This window comes from Danio rerio, chromosome 20, assembly GCF_052040795.2.
Source record: "Danio rerio strain M-AB ecotype USA chromosome 20, GRCz13ab, whole genome shotgun sequence".
In the NCBI taxonomy this organism is placed as follows: Eukaryota; Metazoa; Chordata; class Actinopteri; order Cypriniformes; family Danionidae; genus Danio; species Danio rerio.
This window is the reverse complement of record NC_141040.1, coordinates 26,478,952-26,496,750: the sequence shown is the minus strand read 5'-3', so window position 1 is coordinate 26,496,750 and position 17,799 is coordinate 26,478,952. Positions and strand designations below refer to the sequence as shown.

At 35.4% G+C, this 17,799-nt stretch overlaps 1 protein-coding gene across 15 annotated transcripts in view; it reads right to left on the bottom strand.

Moving 5' to 3' along the window:
• The window catches only part of lnx1 (ligand of numb-protein X 1), a 72,011-nt gene that overhangs the window by 21,733 nt on the left and 32,479 nt on the right, over window positions 1–17,799 (bottom strand). For 4 of the 15 annotated variants that reach the window (XR_015517764.1, XM_087297273.1, XM_087297280.1 and 1 more), the window contains 2 exons: window positions 8,194–8,441; window positions 4,509–4,670 (listed from right to left, as the gene is read on the bottom strand). Coding sequence is in view for 12 of the 15 variants with exons in the window: in XM_087297273.1 (XP_087153399.1) it covers window positions 4,509–4,670; window positions 8,194–8,441 (410 nt within the window). In the remaining 3 variants the exon portion in view is untranslated. 15 annotated transcript variants of the gene reach the window in all.

Sequence of the window (17,799 nt, the reverse complement as noted above, 5' to 3'; positions counted from 1 at the left end):
AACAACCCCAAACACTTTTCCTTTTGTTGCATTTGGGTTAAAAATTAGGGTTAATTTAAAAATTTGAATACTACGATTTAAAAAATTTGGGAAAATATACTACCAAATATTGATTTCTAAACTATTTTGAAGCTAAAACTGTATTGATGCTGTGTTGTCTAAAATGAATGTAAACATTTTGAAAAACTTAAATATTTTTTATTATTTAATTAAAAAAAAATTAAGAATTATACAAATTCTAAATGACAACCTTTATTTTAAAATGGAAGGAAATATTATTGGTAGTTTACTGAATAAAAATGACATTTTACTCATATGGTAACATAAATATAATATAAATTGTGAATCCCAAGTAAAGATGATGATTAATCGAAAAGTAATCGAAATCAAAACCTATAATCGTTTACCTTTAATTACAGTTGTTCAGCATTGATGTTCAATAAATAATCATAGGTAGTAGTGTAGTGTGTGTTTCCTTCAATTATTTTTCAATTAAGTAATACACTCTTGGGCGATGCAGTGGCGCAGTAGGTAGTGCTGTCGCCTCACAGCAAGAAGGTCGCTGGTTCGATCCACAGCTCAGTTGGCTTTTCTGTTTGGAGTTTGTACTGTATGTTCTCCCTGCGTTCAAGTGGGTTTCCTCCGGGTGCTCCGGTTTCCCCCACAATCCAAAAGCATGCAGTACAGGTGAATTGGGTAGGCTAAATTGTCCATAGTCATGTGCGAGAGTGGGTGTGAATGTGTGTGTGTGTGTGGATGTTTCCCAGAGATGGGTTGCAGCTGGAAGGGCATCTGCTGTGTAAAAATGTGCTGGATAAGTTGGCGGTTCATTCCGCTGTGGCAACCCCAGATTAATAAATGGACTAAGCCGACAAAGAAATGAATGGATGAAATGAATAATACACTCTTCATTCAAAAATCTTTCATTTGTAATTTGTCAGCAGGTTTAATTTACAAAACTTGTCAGTGAACTATGAGGGCAAAATAAATAAATGAAATAACCGTTCATTAATTGTAATCAAGTTTGAATGTTCAGTTAATCGAGATTTTGATTTTAGGCCAAATCGCCCAGCCTTAATCCCAAGAATCTTTTAACTGTCTCTTAATATTTTCGTGTATACAGTACATAATAAACCAATAATAACAATAATAAAAACATTATTAGATGTTAACATTTGAATGCATTTTCAAGTCTGTGTGGTTAAAACATTGAAACTTAAATTTAGCCAAAATATCAGTGAAATCTAAATGACTGAAGGCACTGTGTGCAGCCATAGAGCTAGAATGGAATTATGCAGATATACTGTAAGGATATACATTGTAAATGGGTTCATAATAAGCTCACACTGTATGTTTGTATTTGTTCTGGGTGAACAATTTGTACTGCACCTGTGCCTGAACATACAGTACTGTAATACTACAGCTGGATTCAGTAACAATCTCTAGTGAGTCTCTCCTTATCTTTATCCATCCCTTCTTTCTCCATTGCCATCACACACACACACACACACATATCCCCCTGTTCTCCACAATCTGCAGTTTCTCTCTTTCAAAGTCAATATTTTCCTCTCATCACTTCTGATTGCTTGCAGGGAAAGAGAAAGTGAAGCTCATTACTACCGCAACCAGGGTGTTACATAACGAAAGCGCGCACACACTTGCTCATCAGTATTTTCCTCACTCATTTCCAGTCTCTTTTCCTCTTTTGTTTACATTCAGAAAGCAACCCTCGCACTCAGCGTTCATCTGTCCAGTCTCTCTGTCCCGACACACTGCTTGCTTTATTTCCTCTCTGTCTCTCTCTGACAAGGCTCCTCAGGCTCCGTCTGCATTATTAAAGGACCATATGCTACTGCGGTGCTGAGCGGACCCAAACCAGACTGTCACCTTCTGACACACTCCCTTTCTCCTTTATTATCCATTGACATTGTTTTAACATGCTACTCAACGATAGTGATGGGAACATTCATTCCCCAAGGCTGAGAATATGTCTGATTTTGTGACTGACCTCGAATATGCCATTTCCGGTTCTTAAGCGAATATTAATGACACAATGAGATTTTAATACCTCGCACCAAGGACAATAACTATATTGTTAGCAAATCCACCACAACTATAAGGATAATGGCACAGAAGAACAATAACTTTGGAATCAATTTTAAAACAGAGCAAAACCCAACCAACAAACCTAAGCATTCAACAAATTACAAAACTTAACCATGTGCTTTGAAAGGGCCTTGAACCCCCCCCCAATTCAACAAGGTATTTTCACACCTATAGTTTGAAAATAGTGAGGAAAGTGGGTGTCCAGCTTTGGTTAGGTGGGAGTGTCGAGTGGCGAAAGAGGGAAGGGTTTGCATGAAAAGGGGAATTTCAGTACATGCATGCTCTGATTTTGACAGCGGCAAAACAGACATAGGGGAGACAGACAGTGACTACATTAACATGGACATCAGTCATCAAATTATTTGCCTTAATCTGAATAAAACAATAATATGAAAAAAAGTGTTTACATGAGTTACTTTTTGATTGTTCCTTTCATGATCCCGTTTTACATGTTATAGCACATAATATGATTAACATCATCACGTCACTACGCTATCCACATTTACCACAGAGTTTCATGTAGTTTCAGTTGTTTCATTCTTAATTTGTCGACTTTAACCGCAGTTTGGCACTTTTACTTTCATTCAGAAACATTTCATGCAAGCCCCTGGTGACTAAAGAGATATTGGATGCGAGGAACTGCTGGAAGAGTGTTGTTTTACTGGAATGTTTAATACTGCATGCTATATGGGAGAAAAATAAACATACGCATTTCTCGGTCAAAGCAAGGAACCGGTAAGTGACATGTGTGTACAAACTATCCTGTCACAAAATGCGCTGAAAATCCTACATGACGATAATAGTTAGATTGAGGTGTTTACATGTTTACATTAGGAAAGCAGCATTTACAGCGGATCTTTCAGTCCATAATATTGAAGTGATATTAACGTACTGTAAATTTAGTAACTAAATCATTTTGACCAAGGTATGTCTTTAAAAACTGAAAGAGAACTTTAAAAACTGAAAGAGAACTTTGCCATCTGAATAAACATAAACAGCGAACATTGATCAAACACTTACCAATTGGGACAATAGCCAGTTTTAAGGTATAACGCAGTTTAAAGGTTTTAAAACCGTCAAAATTTTCAGCAATACCATTCCTAAGGTATGTGTACGATTTTTTTTTTTCTGTTTTTTTATTTTTTTTTAAGGACAACAGAATCTCCAACAGAAAAGATAGCAAAATATGCCATTTTAAATTATAAAAAATCTATTTTTGAAAAGATTTAACAAAACAGAAGTTTAGCCTGACATGTTTACTGTTCAAAAATATTTCTCAAACTAAAATATATTGTGTTCAAGAGAGAAAAAAGTTTAGACAATTAAACAGAACATATTTTAGAGCAGTAATCGTAATACCGTGAAACTGTGAGACCATGATACTTTTTTAAGGTTATCATTCCGTCAGAATCTTGCCTACTTACCAAAATCGTAAAGACAGGACAATCAACACAAACTGAAACCGTGTAACCGAAAAGCTCTTGGGTAAAAAATGTTCCTTACAAACGTTTTTTTGTCGCTTTGTAGCAGACCACTGTAATCCACATGTCCACATGCAGCTTCACTCTCATTGTTGGAAAATGTAAACGAAACTTTTGTTGTGGCACATTTTTAAACAACACTGACAACCCTTGTCTCCAAACAATTTTCTTCTTCCACTTGGTTTACGATTGGCAGCACAAGTCTGAACACTGTAACAGGTAAACAGTCATCGAAGCTTATCATGCATATTAATGAAGTTGCACCTTATTCACAATAGAGCGCGCTGATTGGTGGTCTAAAAAGACTTGGAAGTATTTCTCATTAATTAATGCTGAATCAAAGATTTAAACAACTAGGCTAAATTGTCTGTAGTGTATGAGTGGGTGTTGCACTGGCTGGTACAGACATCCAGTCTCCAGGCGAGAATTTACACAAGGATCTCATGGTCTTGACGTAGCTTCGAAACTTGAAGAATGAATTTGCTCAAAAAATGCATAAACAACCAATTTTCACTTTTTTTGTGAAGTAAATGTGTCCTAATAGTGTTTTTAGCAGCGTGGGACATATATATGACTGTCAACATCTCAAAAAATGTGTTTTGGTGTTAAGAAACAATGTAATCATACTGTATTCTGGATATAAATAAAGATTTCATTATAAATTTATATTGTGTGAACGGGGCTTTATACTTCATTTACTAACAGGTTTACTACATTTCATGTTGACCCTAACACCAATACTAAATATAATACAAAAGATAGCATCAAACAGAGCTTTGTTATTATCTGGTTTAATTTGGTCTAACTGGTCTACTGGCTACATTTCTTTGATTCTAACTGGTCCCAAGTTGGCATTCAGTTTGTTCATTAGCTATATTTTCAGCCTAACCAGGTGAGAAAATAGAAAATTTGGACACTCACACTCACCCTCTGCTGGTATGTTGGCATTTCTGAGGTTGTCTCGCTCCTCTGTGGTGTCATTGGCCACTGCTGTCCCACTCTTGGTCCTCCGTAGGACACTGAAGGCTCTATTCAGGCGCCGAAATGAGCGGCTGCGTACCGACGTCCTGTCGAAGTTGCGATCTGTGAATGAATGCGAGAGTGAAATGAAGAAAGTGACTGAGAAAGGAGGAGGAGAGAGAAACTTCTCTGCCCAAGCATGTCTGGACATGTCCTTTGTACATTCTGGTTACAATCAGTCAGGCAGCATATATTCTGAAAACTGAAGAAGGCCTAAGACAGATCCTTTTGGCATGGTTTACTATTCTCAATTTTACATAATCGCCTGATTAAATAAACCAAGTGACAACAGTCTGACAAGGTGAGGGTCTAAACCTTTTTATTGTCTGTCCATAAATACCAGTGCAATTGTATAACTCATCTAACAGTATATTGTTTTATAGTGTCTAATGTAGATCACGTAAAATTATTGTGGCCTGAAACCTTGAAACTTGAAAGCTTGAGCTTGTTTATTGATATAATTTATTTGCAAGAAACAGATCAAATTAGCAGACACAACTTAAAACTGTATAGTCAACATATGAAGTGGATCTAAAAGTTTTTTTTTAAATTGTCAATTGACAAGAATGGGTGTTGTATAATAGTTTGAGACATTTTTGATAAAACTGTTTCAGAATGAACCGCCAACTTATCCAGCAAGTTTTTACACAGTGGATGCTCTTCCAGCCGCAACCCATCTCTGGGAAACATACACACAGACATTCACACACACACTCACTATGGACAATTAAGCCTAGTTGTTTACATTTTAAGACTTTTTATTTAAAAAACAAATGTTACACAATTGCTCTTTGCTATATGGAATGCAAAAACTTTGAAGCTCAATATCTCAAAATCATTTAGAACGCAGATAGAATCTTATAATTCCAAGGTGACGATGTGGTTTAGATGAATTGAATGAACTAAACTGGTTGTAGTGTATGTGTGTGAATGAGTGTGTATGGATGGATGTTTCCCAGATCTGGGGAGAGCTGGAATGGCATCCGCTGTGTAAAACATATTCTGGATAAGTTGGCGGTTCATTCCGCTGAGGTGACCCATGATGTACAGTATAAAGGGACTAAGTTGAAGGAAAATGAACGAATAAATGATTTACTTGGTGAAAAAAAAAAAAGTTTGACCCTCAGAATACTGGACATTGCACCTGCAGACCAAACGATAAACATCTGAAGTAAGCAGCACCTGCTGATGATGAACTGTGGACACTGCAGTAAGAACCTCAGGTCAGACCTGAATCAGCACAGAGCTGTGCTGGATACTGTTTCTGCATGTCTGTGTGATGACATCACATATGAAAGTTTCGGTAAACAAATATAATGGTGTTCAAATGTTCTTTATGTTCAATTTAATAACAATGGTTGCATTTTTCAACTCTTTCAGTCATTCAGTCCTGTTGAACAAGGTTTAAAATGGCATTGGGCAGAGTGGATGCAGACAGCTTGTTCAGCTGCAGTGTCACACTGTTTTCAGTCCTAAAGCCAGAACTGCTGGGGCAGCAGCATTTATTGTCCCCATTCTCCATGCTTCACGTTTTGAGGCAATGTCAGAAACTGAAACCGATGTGTGGAGGTCATAAAGTGTTCACATGGCATTTACACTTTTCTCTTTCTTAATCTTTGTCTTTAAATGCTAAATAATTTATGTGTCTCAGCAGAGTCTTTATAGATGTGCAGTTTGAATTGATTTTTGCATTACAAATGACATTAGTGGTGCAGAGGGCAACTTTGAATAAATGACATTACTCAGAATGCTGTAGCTCTCTCAATAATTGTGAGAAAGGAAAAGACAATTGCATGGAACATCTCCAAAAGAAAATGGTGCTATACTAAATAATAATAATAATAATAATAAATCTTAGAATAAAAGCAATTCAAAAACATACAGTTGAAGTCAGAATTATTAGCCCCCCTGAATTATTAGTCCCCCTGTTTATTTTTTCCCCAATTTCTGTTTAACGGAGAGAAGATTTTTTTCAACACATTTCTAAACATAATAGTTTGAATAACTAATTTCGAATAATTAGTTTATTTTATCTTTGCCATGATGACAGTAAGTAAAATTTTACAAAATATTTTTCAAGACACATCTATACAGCTTAAAGTGACATTTAAAGACCCAACTAGGTTAATTAGGTTAAATAGGCAGATTAGGGTAATTAGGCAAGTTATTATATAATGATGGTTTTTTCTACAGACAATCAAGAGAAAATATAGCTTAAAGGGGCTAATATTGACCTTAAAATGTTTTTTTTTTTTTTTTACTACTTTCATTCTAGCCAAAATACAGACTTTTTTCCAAAATAAAAAATATTATCAGACATAATGTGAAAATTTCCTTACTCTGTTAAACATCATTTGGGAAATATTAAAAAAAAAAAAATGTTTAAATGCAAAATGTTGAATTTAGTATGTGTGTGTGTGTGTGTGTGTGTGTGTGTGTGTGTGTGTGTGTGTGTGTGTGTGTGTGTGTGTTTGTTTGTGTGTGTTGTGTGTGTGTGTGTGTGTGTGTGTGTGTGTGTGTGTGTGTGTGTGTGTGTGTGTGTGTGTGTGTGTGTGTATATGAATGGATGGATGGAAATGACAGAGGAGGAAATGACAATTCTACAGTTTATTGTTAAAAAATTAAAGATAGCTTCACCGATTAGCTTTGAATTGATACTAGCGTTTCATGTATACAAAACACTCTTATTTACCTTAATTTTGTTTGGTTTTTAAAAACACCTTTGAAGGTACAGCATGTTTTGGAATGACTAAATAAATGTATTTCCTTATCAAGCAATATTTATCTTGATTTTTCTTCAAGTGTTGTTGATAAAAATTCCCTCAATCTTGAACATGTGTTCTGATGTCACTAATCATTTTCATATAAACCACCTAAACAATCTTTCACACAAACCTTTTTAAGCGACATTACAGTGTTGGAAATGACACTGAAACTGTGCGACAGCTATGTTAAGTATAAAATTTTTTTGATTATAGTCTTACGTTAAAAACTATAAAATATTTAACCTATTTTACAAGTACTTAATTAAGATACATTAAAAGTTACCAGCTACATAATATTTTATTAATATTGTTAAAGTATAATACTCTGAGTGTGCGACAAGGCGAAAACAGTGATTTTGACACCTAAAAAGAGGTTGAATAATATGAAAAAAATATAATAGAAAGCTAGTAAATTTTTTTAAAGTAAGTTTTATTATAAGTTTGACAAAATTCTATATATTTTTGGATATATGATCAAAGGACATAAAAGTGCCCGTAGTTAAAGAATTACCCATATACATTAAAAACAATGTGTTTGCTGCTTGGTCAAACAACTTATTTAAAATGAGCTAAAACAACACAATTCTTGAGATTTTTTGGGGACAGCTTAATTATTTTATATTCAGTCCACTTAAATGTGTTAATCTAACTTAATCGATTTGTGTTGGGACAACATAAATGCATTGTGTGGAACTCTGCATTCTTTATAGTGTAGGATACATAAAACCTTTTGCATGCACACACACACAAACACATATACACACAACACTTTTAAGATATAAACAAATACACACAAATACACTGTGTGCACTCACACTCACTCTTCCGGGAACCGCTGCGTGCTGCCAGGCTGGTGGTGCTCCCGGATTGGCTGTTATCCTCCACACTGGGCTCATAGGCGGGGTTAACCAGGCCAGGCTCATCTGATAGGAGGGCGATGGCTGAGGAGGGGCAACCCTCGCCGGGCAGTGCTGCCAGAGTGAGCTCTGAGGTGCTGTCTGTGCAGTCGCCCTCCTGAGAGCGACGCTTTCTCTCTGCAGAGAGTCCATAGTGTGACGCTCCTTTACACCTGTGAGAACACACACACACACACACACACACACACACAATGACAACTGGGTCAGCAAGATACATTACCATACAATGAAAATGTCATCATCCATGTGCCAATTAGGAAAGCAAAGTCACGTAGAGGAGACTAAGTAATCACATCGTCGCTAGGGTGTGTATTTGGACTTTAACTGAATTTTGTGCGTTGTGTAGCTGATATATTATGCTGTGCCATCATAGAGGAGACCAGAGAACAAATACGTTCGCCACAAGAAGCAAACAAACACTAAGAGTAGAATATCAAACACCTCACCTTTGAAATGAGATTTCTTGCCTTACAAAACAAATCATGCACTAAAGCTATCTCTTCATGACATTACTGTACTCATAAACACTCACATGCAGATGTTAGTGCGGATTATATAGTGGAGGGCATCCAGAAATACATTTGCGGCTTACATTTCTACTTGAAAGCATTCTTTAAATGTCACTATGTTTGCATTGACTAGCCAGTAAATGCAACTAGGCTAACTCTCATATACAAGGTCATAGGTTTGATCCACTCTGCATCCCTGAACTTTACTCTTTCCTAACTAGTGACAGGCAATTTGTCTGGAAAAATAGTGAATAGACAATCAGAATCTGTTGTGTGATGTGATCCGGTCAAAAATGCTTATTGTTTTATTTTGGACCAGTGAGCTTTTAGTGTGAGCGGTGCTAGATGGCTGGTGTTGAAGGAAGATGGATGGATGGATGGATGGATGGATGGATGGATGGATGATGGATGGATGGATGGGTGGACGGACGGATGGACGGACAGACAGACAGATAAATAGATAGATAGATAGATAGATAGATAGATAGATAGATAGATAGATAGATAGATAGATAGATAGATAGATAGATAGATAGATAGATAGATAGATAGATGGATGGATGGATGGATGGATGGATGGATGGATGGACGGATAGAATGACGGATGGATGGACGGATGGATAGATAGATAGATAGATAGATAGATAGATAGATAGATAGATAGATAGATAGATAGATAGATAAATAGATAGATAGATAGATAGATAGATAGATAGATAGATAGATAGATAGATAGATAGATAGATAGATAGATAGATAGATAGATAGATAGATAGATAGATAGATAGATAGATAGATAGATAGATAGATAGATAGATAGATAGATAGGTAATATCAATAAAAAAAGAAAACAATAAATTCACCTCAAACATTTGTAAAGTGAATGATGGAACTATTATGGCGGCCACTGGAGCACAGGCCTCTCTGAGGGCCGGCTGTGAGGAGATAAATCAATGGACGGACATGTACAGGCAAAAAAATGCATACGGCACTGGGAGAGATGCCATGCCTTGGGGACCATCTTTAAAATAAAGCATTTTGTCTCAGTATTCATGCCTGTCTTCACCCTCATAGCTGCCATAAGAGAAAAAGAGAGCGAGAGAAAGGAGACGTGTGGCCGAGGGTCTGACACTGGCTGTATATCTCACTTACTTCTGACCACTGATTGGAGTGCCTCAGGTGTGCAAACCTAATAACCGCCCTAAAAGAACAACGGCTGCTTTCACTCGGCTTCTGTTAAGGTGCTGATGAAAGACTTCAAATCCTGTTGGCAGCCTAAAGAAAGGCAATTACCCCTCGCTGGTCGATTGGCAGTGTGTCGGGACAAAATTACAGCTTAGGAGTTTTCTGTGATGACAACTACCACTCTCATATACAATCGAAGACTAAAATTGACAGACGATGCAGATAGACTGACATTAGAAAATTTAAAAAACAGATGGACGAACACAGCCAGACAGATATGGATGGATGTATGGATTGATAGAAACTGATAGACAGATAGATAGACAGACAGACATATAGATAGATAGATAGATAGATAGATAGATAGATAGATAGATAGATAGATAGATAGATAGATAGATAGATAGATAGATGGATGGATGGATGGATGGATGGATGGATGGATGGATGGATGGATGGATGGATGGATGGATGGATGGATGGATGGATGGATGGATGGATGTATGGATGGATGGATGGATGGATGGATGGATGGATGGATGGATGGATGGATGGACGTACCATGCTCTACCTGGTGTGAACTGTACAGTAAATGTGAAGTGCTCTTTTCTCCTCTGTGGCCCTCAGAAGTAATTTGAGTGATTAGCTGAGAAGGAAACATCATCTCCTTCTGTTATATAAGACAGACTCATTGGAGACTAGTAGCCAGTGGTCAACTGAGGTGGGAACAGTCTTAGTTCACTTTAGGTTTTCTCCACCTCATCTCTTTTCTGTCAGCCTGAGATGCTTATACATCATTCATAGTTTTGAAGAAGAGATGCAAGTTGTGTAGTGTCTGTCTGTCTGTCTGTCTGTCTGTCTGTCTGTCTGTCTTTATTGATTAATTTATTTATTCAATAATTTGCCAATTTTCAAAAAACAATCTGCATTTGTTTTGTACAGAAAAGGTTGATTAACTGCATACAAGTTTAGAACAAGATTATATTATTTTATTATGCATTTGGAATATAATACGTATAGAGAAAAAGAGAACGACTGTAAGACAAAGAGAAAGATGCTACACAATGGTCCTGTCTGTTGCTCTGTTAATGGGCTTAGGCAGATAATTAAACCAGGCTTTCCTGCTAGAGATAAAGCAGCAATCTGTGGTCCGAAGTCATAAGCTGTGTCTTTGTCCTGGCAGACCCGCATAAAAACCATCAGCAGCAGTCACAAAACAGCAACGCAGAGGTTATTGTTTAATCCAGCCGTCCTGTTACATGAATGATGGCATGTGTCAGTCACCTTGCATCCAATTTCTCCTTCATTTTTACTCTCTCACACATACATACACAGCCATATGGACGGGCAGCAGGACACAGAGCAGCACAGAGAGAGATTAACAACTCTCATGCACTCTCCCACCATGTTATTACTGTATTTTTCCTTCATTCATTTGTTTCCCTGGTCCTTGACCTCCAACTTTCACTTCCAATGAACCCTTTTTTTTTGCTGTCATGCAAATTTGGCATTCTTAAAGAGACAGTACATATTGTATAATAATTACTAGTTTTTCATTGCTGGCATTTACCTTCATGTCATTCCGAATATGGATACTATTTATCTGGATGTTATTTTTTGCATGTCTTTGAATTCCATCCTATGCTATGCCATATGATTTCTATAATGTGGAAAAAGCTGAATGAAGTTGCAGAATTGTGCTTTACACACACAAAAAAAAAGAGTTTTAAACCAAATTAATATTGACAGAAAAAAAATAATTTTACTGGACAGTAATAATGCATTTTTACTTTCAGTAGTAGTAGTCAAAAATAATTTTATAAAATTCTAATACATTTGTGTATTTAAGAAAAATATTTATAAATAGATTTTATTTGTAAGTGGCTTAGGATAAATAAGTGAATAATGTGATTTTGTGCAACATGTGAGTGCAGTGTGTGACTAAAGCCAAGCCTAATTCACACTAAAGGCTCTTACACATCGCTTTTCATTTGCGTTTATCGTCAGCGTTTTATCCGGATTCAACCCCAAGCAATTTTCACTGGCGTCAAGCAGGAGAGTATGCAAAATCACTTCTTGACGTTAGATGGCGCTACACAACTTTAAGCTTCTGACACCCGCTTGTAACACAGAAGAAGAAGACAAAGTTGACACGCTTGTGGTTATGAATGGTTCAAGCAGCAGCTCCAGCTCTACCAATGCATTAATGATTATTGTTCACCAGTTCAATAAGCAGCTCCACGTTCATATCGCCTCTGGGCATCTTCTTCAATATACGCTCACATTGACCGTTTTGCGCTTGAGCGCCACCAAGTGCTATTTACTGTAACTTTAGCAGTTCCGTGCACATGAACAAAAGTGCCAACCTGATTGGTGGAGAAGGTTTTGACATGATGTGTCAACAGAAAAAAATGACGTTTTTTGCGTTGGTGTGCACAATCACATTGACGCCCTTTATTTAGTCAAGAGGCGTTAAACGTTGAGGGAAAACGCAAGCAAAAAACGTCTCTGTGTGCACGGACTTTAAGAGTGACTATCAGCGGCAAATCAACAAGCGAGTGTTCATTTTAACAAAATAGTGAGCAACTTCTGATGACCTCCGTCTACGTAAGCGACCATTGGTGACCAGGTGGGTTGTTGCTAGATCGGATATGGTTAACTAGAATTATTTATATTATTTATTAAATTTCCCATTTATTGTATTTTAATAACATCTACCCCCACCCCAACTTTAAACCCAACCGTCAAAGTAACATAAAAACAGTAGTTGTACCGAGTATTATTTATGTTATCTATTAAATTACCCAATATGTTTTATTTTTTAAAGCCTTCTCCCACCCCAACCCTAAACCCAACCATCACAGTACTGTAAAAATATTATTGTTGTACAGTGTCATTAAAAAACGCTGCTATAATTATGTGCATATCGCACTTCCAGCCGGCACTTTACCGACCAGGTGGGCGAGTTGAGCGATGCAACAAAGCTGAGAATCCTTTAACTTTATGCAAATCAACAACGACTTTATTGAACGACAGCCAATAGGAGCACTAGTAGAGCTCACGTGATCCTCACTCACCTCAAAGTAACAAGTGACCATTTATTTTAATGAAGAGTAAGCTACTTCCTGCCGCCTTCATCTATGTGAGCAACATCGAATAAGTGGACATGTCAAGTGATGCGACAAAGTTGAGAATCCTTTAACGTTATACAAATGAAAAGCGACTTTCTTGAGCGACAGCCAATAGTAGCAGCAGCGGAGCTCATGAGATCTTCTCTCAGGCCCCGTTTACACTAATGCATTTTCGTTTTAAAACGAATAAGTTTTGCCACGGTTACGCCATCCGTCCAGACTACGCCGGAGTTTTTGAGCGCTGAAAATGGAGCGTTTCGAAAATGCTGGAGAGGCCGTTTTCATTCTAAAACGCTGCTGCTCCATCTCAGTGTGGATGGGGAAAACGGAGACATCTGAAAATGGAGGCCGGGCTGCAGACATTCGCCTATCTGATTAGGGCTTTTTTCTCAATATTAAGTAGCCTACACACACAATTTAGTCTCCCATCCTCTCCCTGTAAGTTCAGACTTCGCAAGTTTGATATGGAAAACAGACCCTCGAGGACATGTCCGGTAAATCTTCAAAGGGAACAGTTTACTTTATAACCTTATTCACATCATTCTGGCTACGTTCTTTCACTTTCTCAACAATAAAATGAAAACATGATTCAACTGCCTATTTTCATTTTGATATTAACAACTTAACAGACAGCAGAAATGCTGAGGCGTTGTGCTTCTTCTACACTGTATGCATATATATAATAAAACAGAGCCTATATAACATCACTGCCTCCTTTCATTTTCATTGAAAATATGAAACATATCCTCTGCTTTGCTGAATGTCAGTTTTAATAAACAATAATATCCATTATGAAATTTTAACGCACATGTTTATGCATTATAGGAAATAAAGGCAAGCAATAAGTCAATATACAGAATGTACGTGGTTCCATTAATTATTAACTTATCTTTGCACTCAGCCAAAACACGTTACCTGTGAACAAGTAATCGATTCAAATGACCAAAGTCGGGAAATATGTTGTTAGATATCGACAACAAGATAAATTAAATATCATGTTTAGCAAATATAGTGAGATTAGATCCAGCGGGAGATGCTTGATGAGCAGTCCGACCAACACACCTCTCATCTGGGTAGAACTGCTGCAGCGCTTGCCCGAGAGTGTGTGTGTGGTCACGTGATGTGCGCTTTCAGTGTTTTGGTGTGGACGGAGAGTTGTTCAGAAACGCTGGGTAAAACGCTAGTGTGGACACGGATCATTTTCATTTTAAAACGCCGTTTTAAAACTAAAACGCACTAGTGTAAACGGGGCTTCAGTTTGCTCAGAGGCTAGTTGTATTCTTCATGCTGTAGACCTACACAAACCTGGATTTGCAGCAGGTCGCCACCAAGAGCGTAGTAGTAGTAGTAGTAGTAGTAGTAGTAGTAGCAATAGTAATAATGATGATAATAATTTTACTTTAAACAATTATTTGAGATTAAGTTAAATGTTTATTGTGTAGATATATTATCAAAATGAAAAAATGGATCTATTTAATAGTAAATAAAATATATAATACATTTAATAATAAATCGCATATGCATTTGATTACAGTAATGTATATCAACCTTAAAACAGAATCAAAAACAGCACACTTTATTTATTACTATAAATCAGAGATGCCCAAAGTTGGCCCCTGGTAACCACTGATTTGGCCCGCCATCCCATTTGAGAAAAGAGGGAGAATGATGGAGATGGTTTCCAGATTGTCAATTCAAATTTAATGTAACCCTTTGTTTGTTTTCTTTATTGTTATTGTTAAGAGCCAATTGAAATTAAATAGTTTAATTCAATGGTGTTAATTAATCAGATTTTGTCTAACTGTACACACAGCCACCCGACAGTTCAGAGACTTTGGTGAGCAAATGACTAGTGTATTCAGCCAGACTAGTGTATTCAGCATTGAATTCCACTGTGATAAAAATGTGATTGTTGATGTTTTTATTAAAATTTTAAAATCCTTTTTTTTTTTTTTTAATGTTATTCTGCATTTAGTCAATACAATTTAAAGTAATCTTTTCTATTTTATTTGAAATATTATAAAATAAATTGGGACATTACCCATGACAACTTTAAAGTAAGCGTTTCTGCCAACTACTGTGATTTTTATATATATATATATATATATATATATATATATTTTTTTTTTATTTTGTGCACAGTTATTATTTGTCCTTCAGAATGTGCAGATGAAGACTGAGATTGAGTGGCTGGTTTAGATTTCCACCAACAAAAGTTTTTAGGCGAAGTATGAGTTGCAAGTCAGTTTATTTGTATATTAATAAAAAAAGTTTATGTGCATATTAAATTTTATGAACACTTTAGCATTTCCATCCATCTATTATTTATGCAGTGTGTAATATAAAATATGTGAATGTAAATGTAGCCATTAATCCTAGAGTGTCTTAATAAAATTATAATGACAGCACTTTTTTCACAAAACACAAAAGCTCTATAGATAAAATCCCTCTTTTAAATCTAAAAGCCAAACCTCTACCTTGACTTCTTCCATGTTCATACTTCCCTGTTTGTGGTTGTAATGTTTTAGATGTAGGCCACAGCCAGGCGAGACCTCATAATGACCTGACAGAAAGAGGGAGAATTATCTGCTCCTCTTCGTTTAATAATAGTCAAATTAATCTCTAGAATATTTTGCTGGCTACTTATGGCTCGGTCTCACACACAGACACACATGCGCTCTCGGTAAATCCAGTACACTAAATCTTTGACTACAGACATCCAAACACACAATAGTCTGAATCTAAGTCATCAAAACCAGATCGACGTTTCAATCCTCTTTTGAGTGAATGGATTATCCTGAACCTACCCAAATAACACAGCTCTAAGACTGGGATGTACTAGTCTTAGACACACATACAAACATATTTCCATCAGAGCGAGACGCCAGACTCAATTCCTGAAACTGACCTAAAAACATCTGCACTCAAACACACACTTTGTGTGTATGTGTGTGTAAACACATCATGTGCTAGTCACATTTTAGTCTAGTACTGTTGCAGACATGGGGTTTGACTGATTCTCAAAGTAGAGGTTGATTTTTTGTTGTTGCTCACACTGAAAAATATATGGTGATATTTCAGAAGTATAACTTGGAATAAAAATTATATTATATTATATTATATTATATTATATTATATTATATTATATTATATTATATTATATTATATTATATTATATTATATTATATTAAAATATTTATCTTAATTATTGTTGCTATTTAATAGAAGAAACATTAATTTCTAATCTACATCTGATCCTTACATCAGTCAAACTGACTTAAATATTAAGTTAATCTTTGTATAACTAAATTAAAATGAGTTAAAACCTGATTAACAGATTAAAATTTAAGTAGCATAAAACATTTGTCGTCATGACTTTGTTGTCCTATCAATTTTACAGTGTATTTGTATTTTTGTTACAAATTAAACACAAATAAACGGCTTTGAAACTTTTTTCCAGTCATTTCACCTTACATCAGTAAACTGACTAAAATACTAAGTTAATCTTTGTATAACTAAAATAAAATTAGTTGAAACCTGATCAACTGATTGAAATGAAAGGTACAGAACATTTGATCTTATCACTTTGTTGTCATATCAATTTTACAATGTATTTGTATTTTTGTCAGAAATTCGACACAAAAAATGGCTTTAAATCATTTTTGTTTACTTAGAAATTGGCAAGTAATTTAAGAATACTTACAAAAGCCATATCACAGTCAATTAAACATGAAATATTTTTATATTTTCAACTTAAATATTTTTAAACAATATTGTGTGTGTAAATAATGCATAAACCATAAAGCAGTTTATACTTTTAGATATATTTTCTCTTTAAAAGCAAATTTACTATGGTATCCCTTATGTGGGGACATGTTTATATTATATTATATTATATTATATTATATTATATTATATTATATTATATTATATTATATTATTGAAATATTTGTCACATTTCTAACATGTCAGTAATTGTTGTTTTATTGTAGTAATTTCTTATCTATATTTTCATAATGTTCTTGCAAAATAATTAATTACAATTTTCACTCTACATTAAATACACTTATGCAGTTTTAAAAAATTATATTATTTTCTCAGTGACTATAGGCAATGTATTTAGGTGCATTTAAACAAAACTTAAATTAATTAATAAAATAATATTTTAGTCACTGAACTTATTTAGAAATTTAATGACAATACAATTAAATTCAAGCCAAATTTTGAAAAAAAAAAAAAATTACAACCTACATCCTTTCAACTAAATTTTTCCATTTTTTGCTTCTCTTGATTTTTCCTCTTTTTTAAATTTGTATTTAATATTTTTCTATAGCAACGTTGGGTTTACTAGTTTTTGGACTGTTATCGTAAGTTATTTCGTTAGATAAACTTCAGATTTGGCTTCAGTACTAACTAATCTAATGTACGTTTATGCTTTAATATAATATTGTATAGCTTCCTATTCAAAATAAGAATTTAAAACAGATTTGCGAGGGGTGTTCTTACAGTCTTTATGCTGAGCACTGTATACAGATTAAATAATTACTCGTAAAACCCCACAAACACAAATATAAATCTGACTGCAGACTGACTAATAAAATAAAAGCATGTTTCATCCAGTCCTCTTCTGTGTGTTGATCTTAAAGAAAACAGAGGTATCATAAAAATCATGAGATATTCCATCC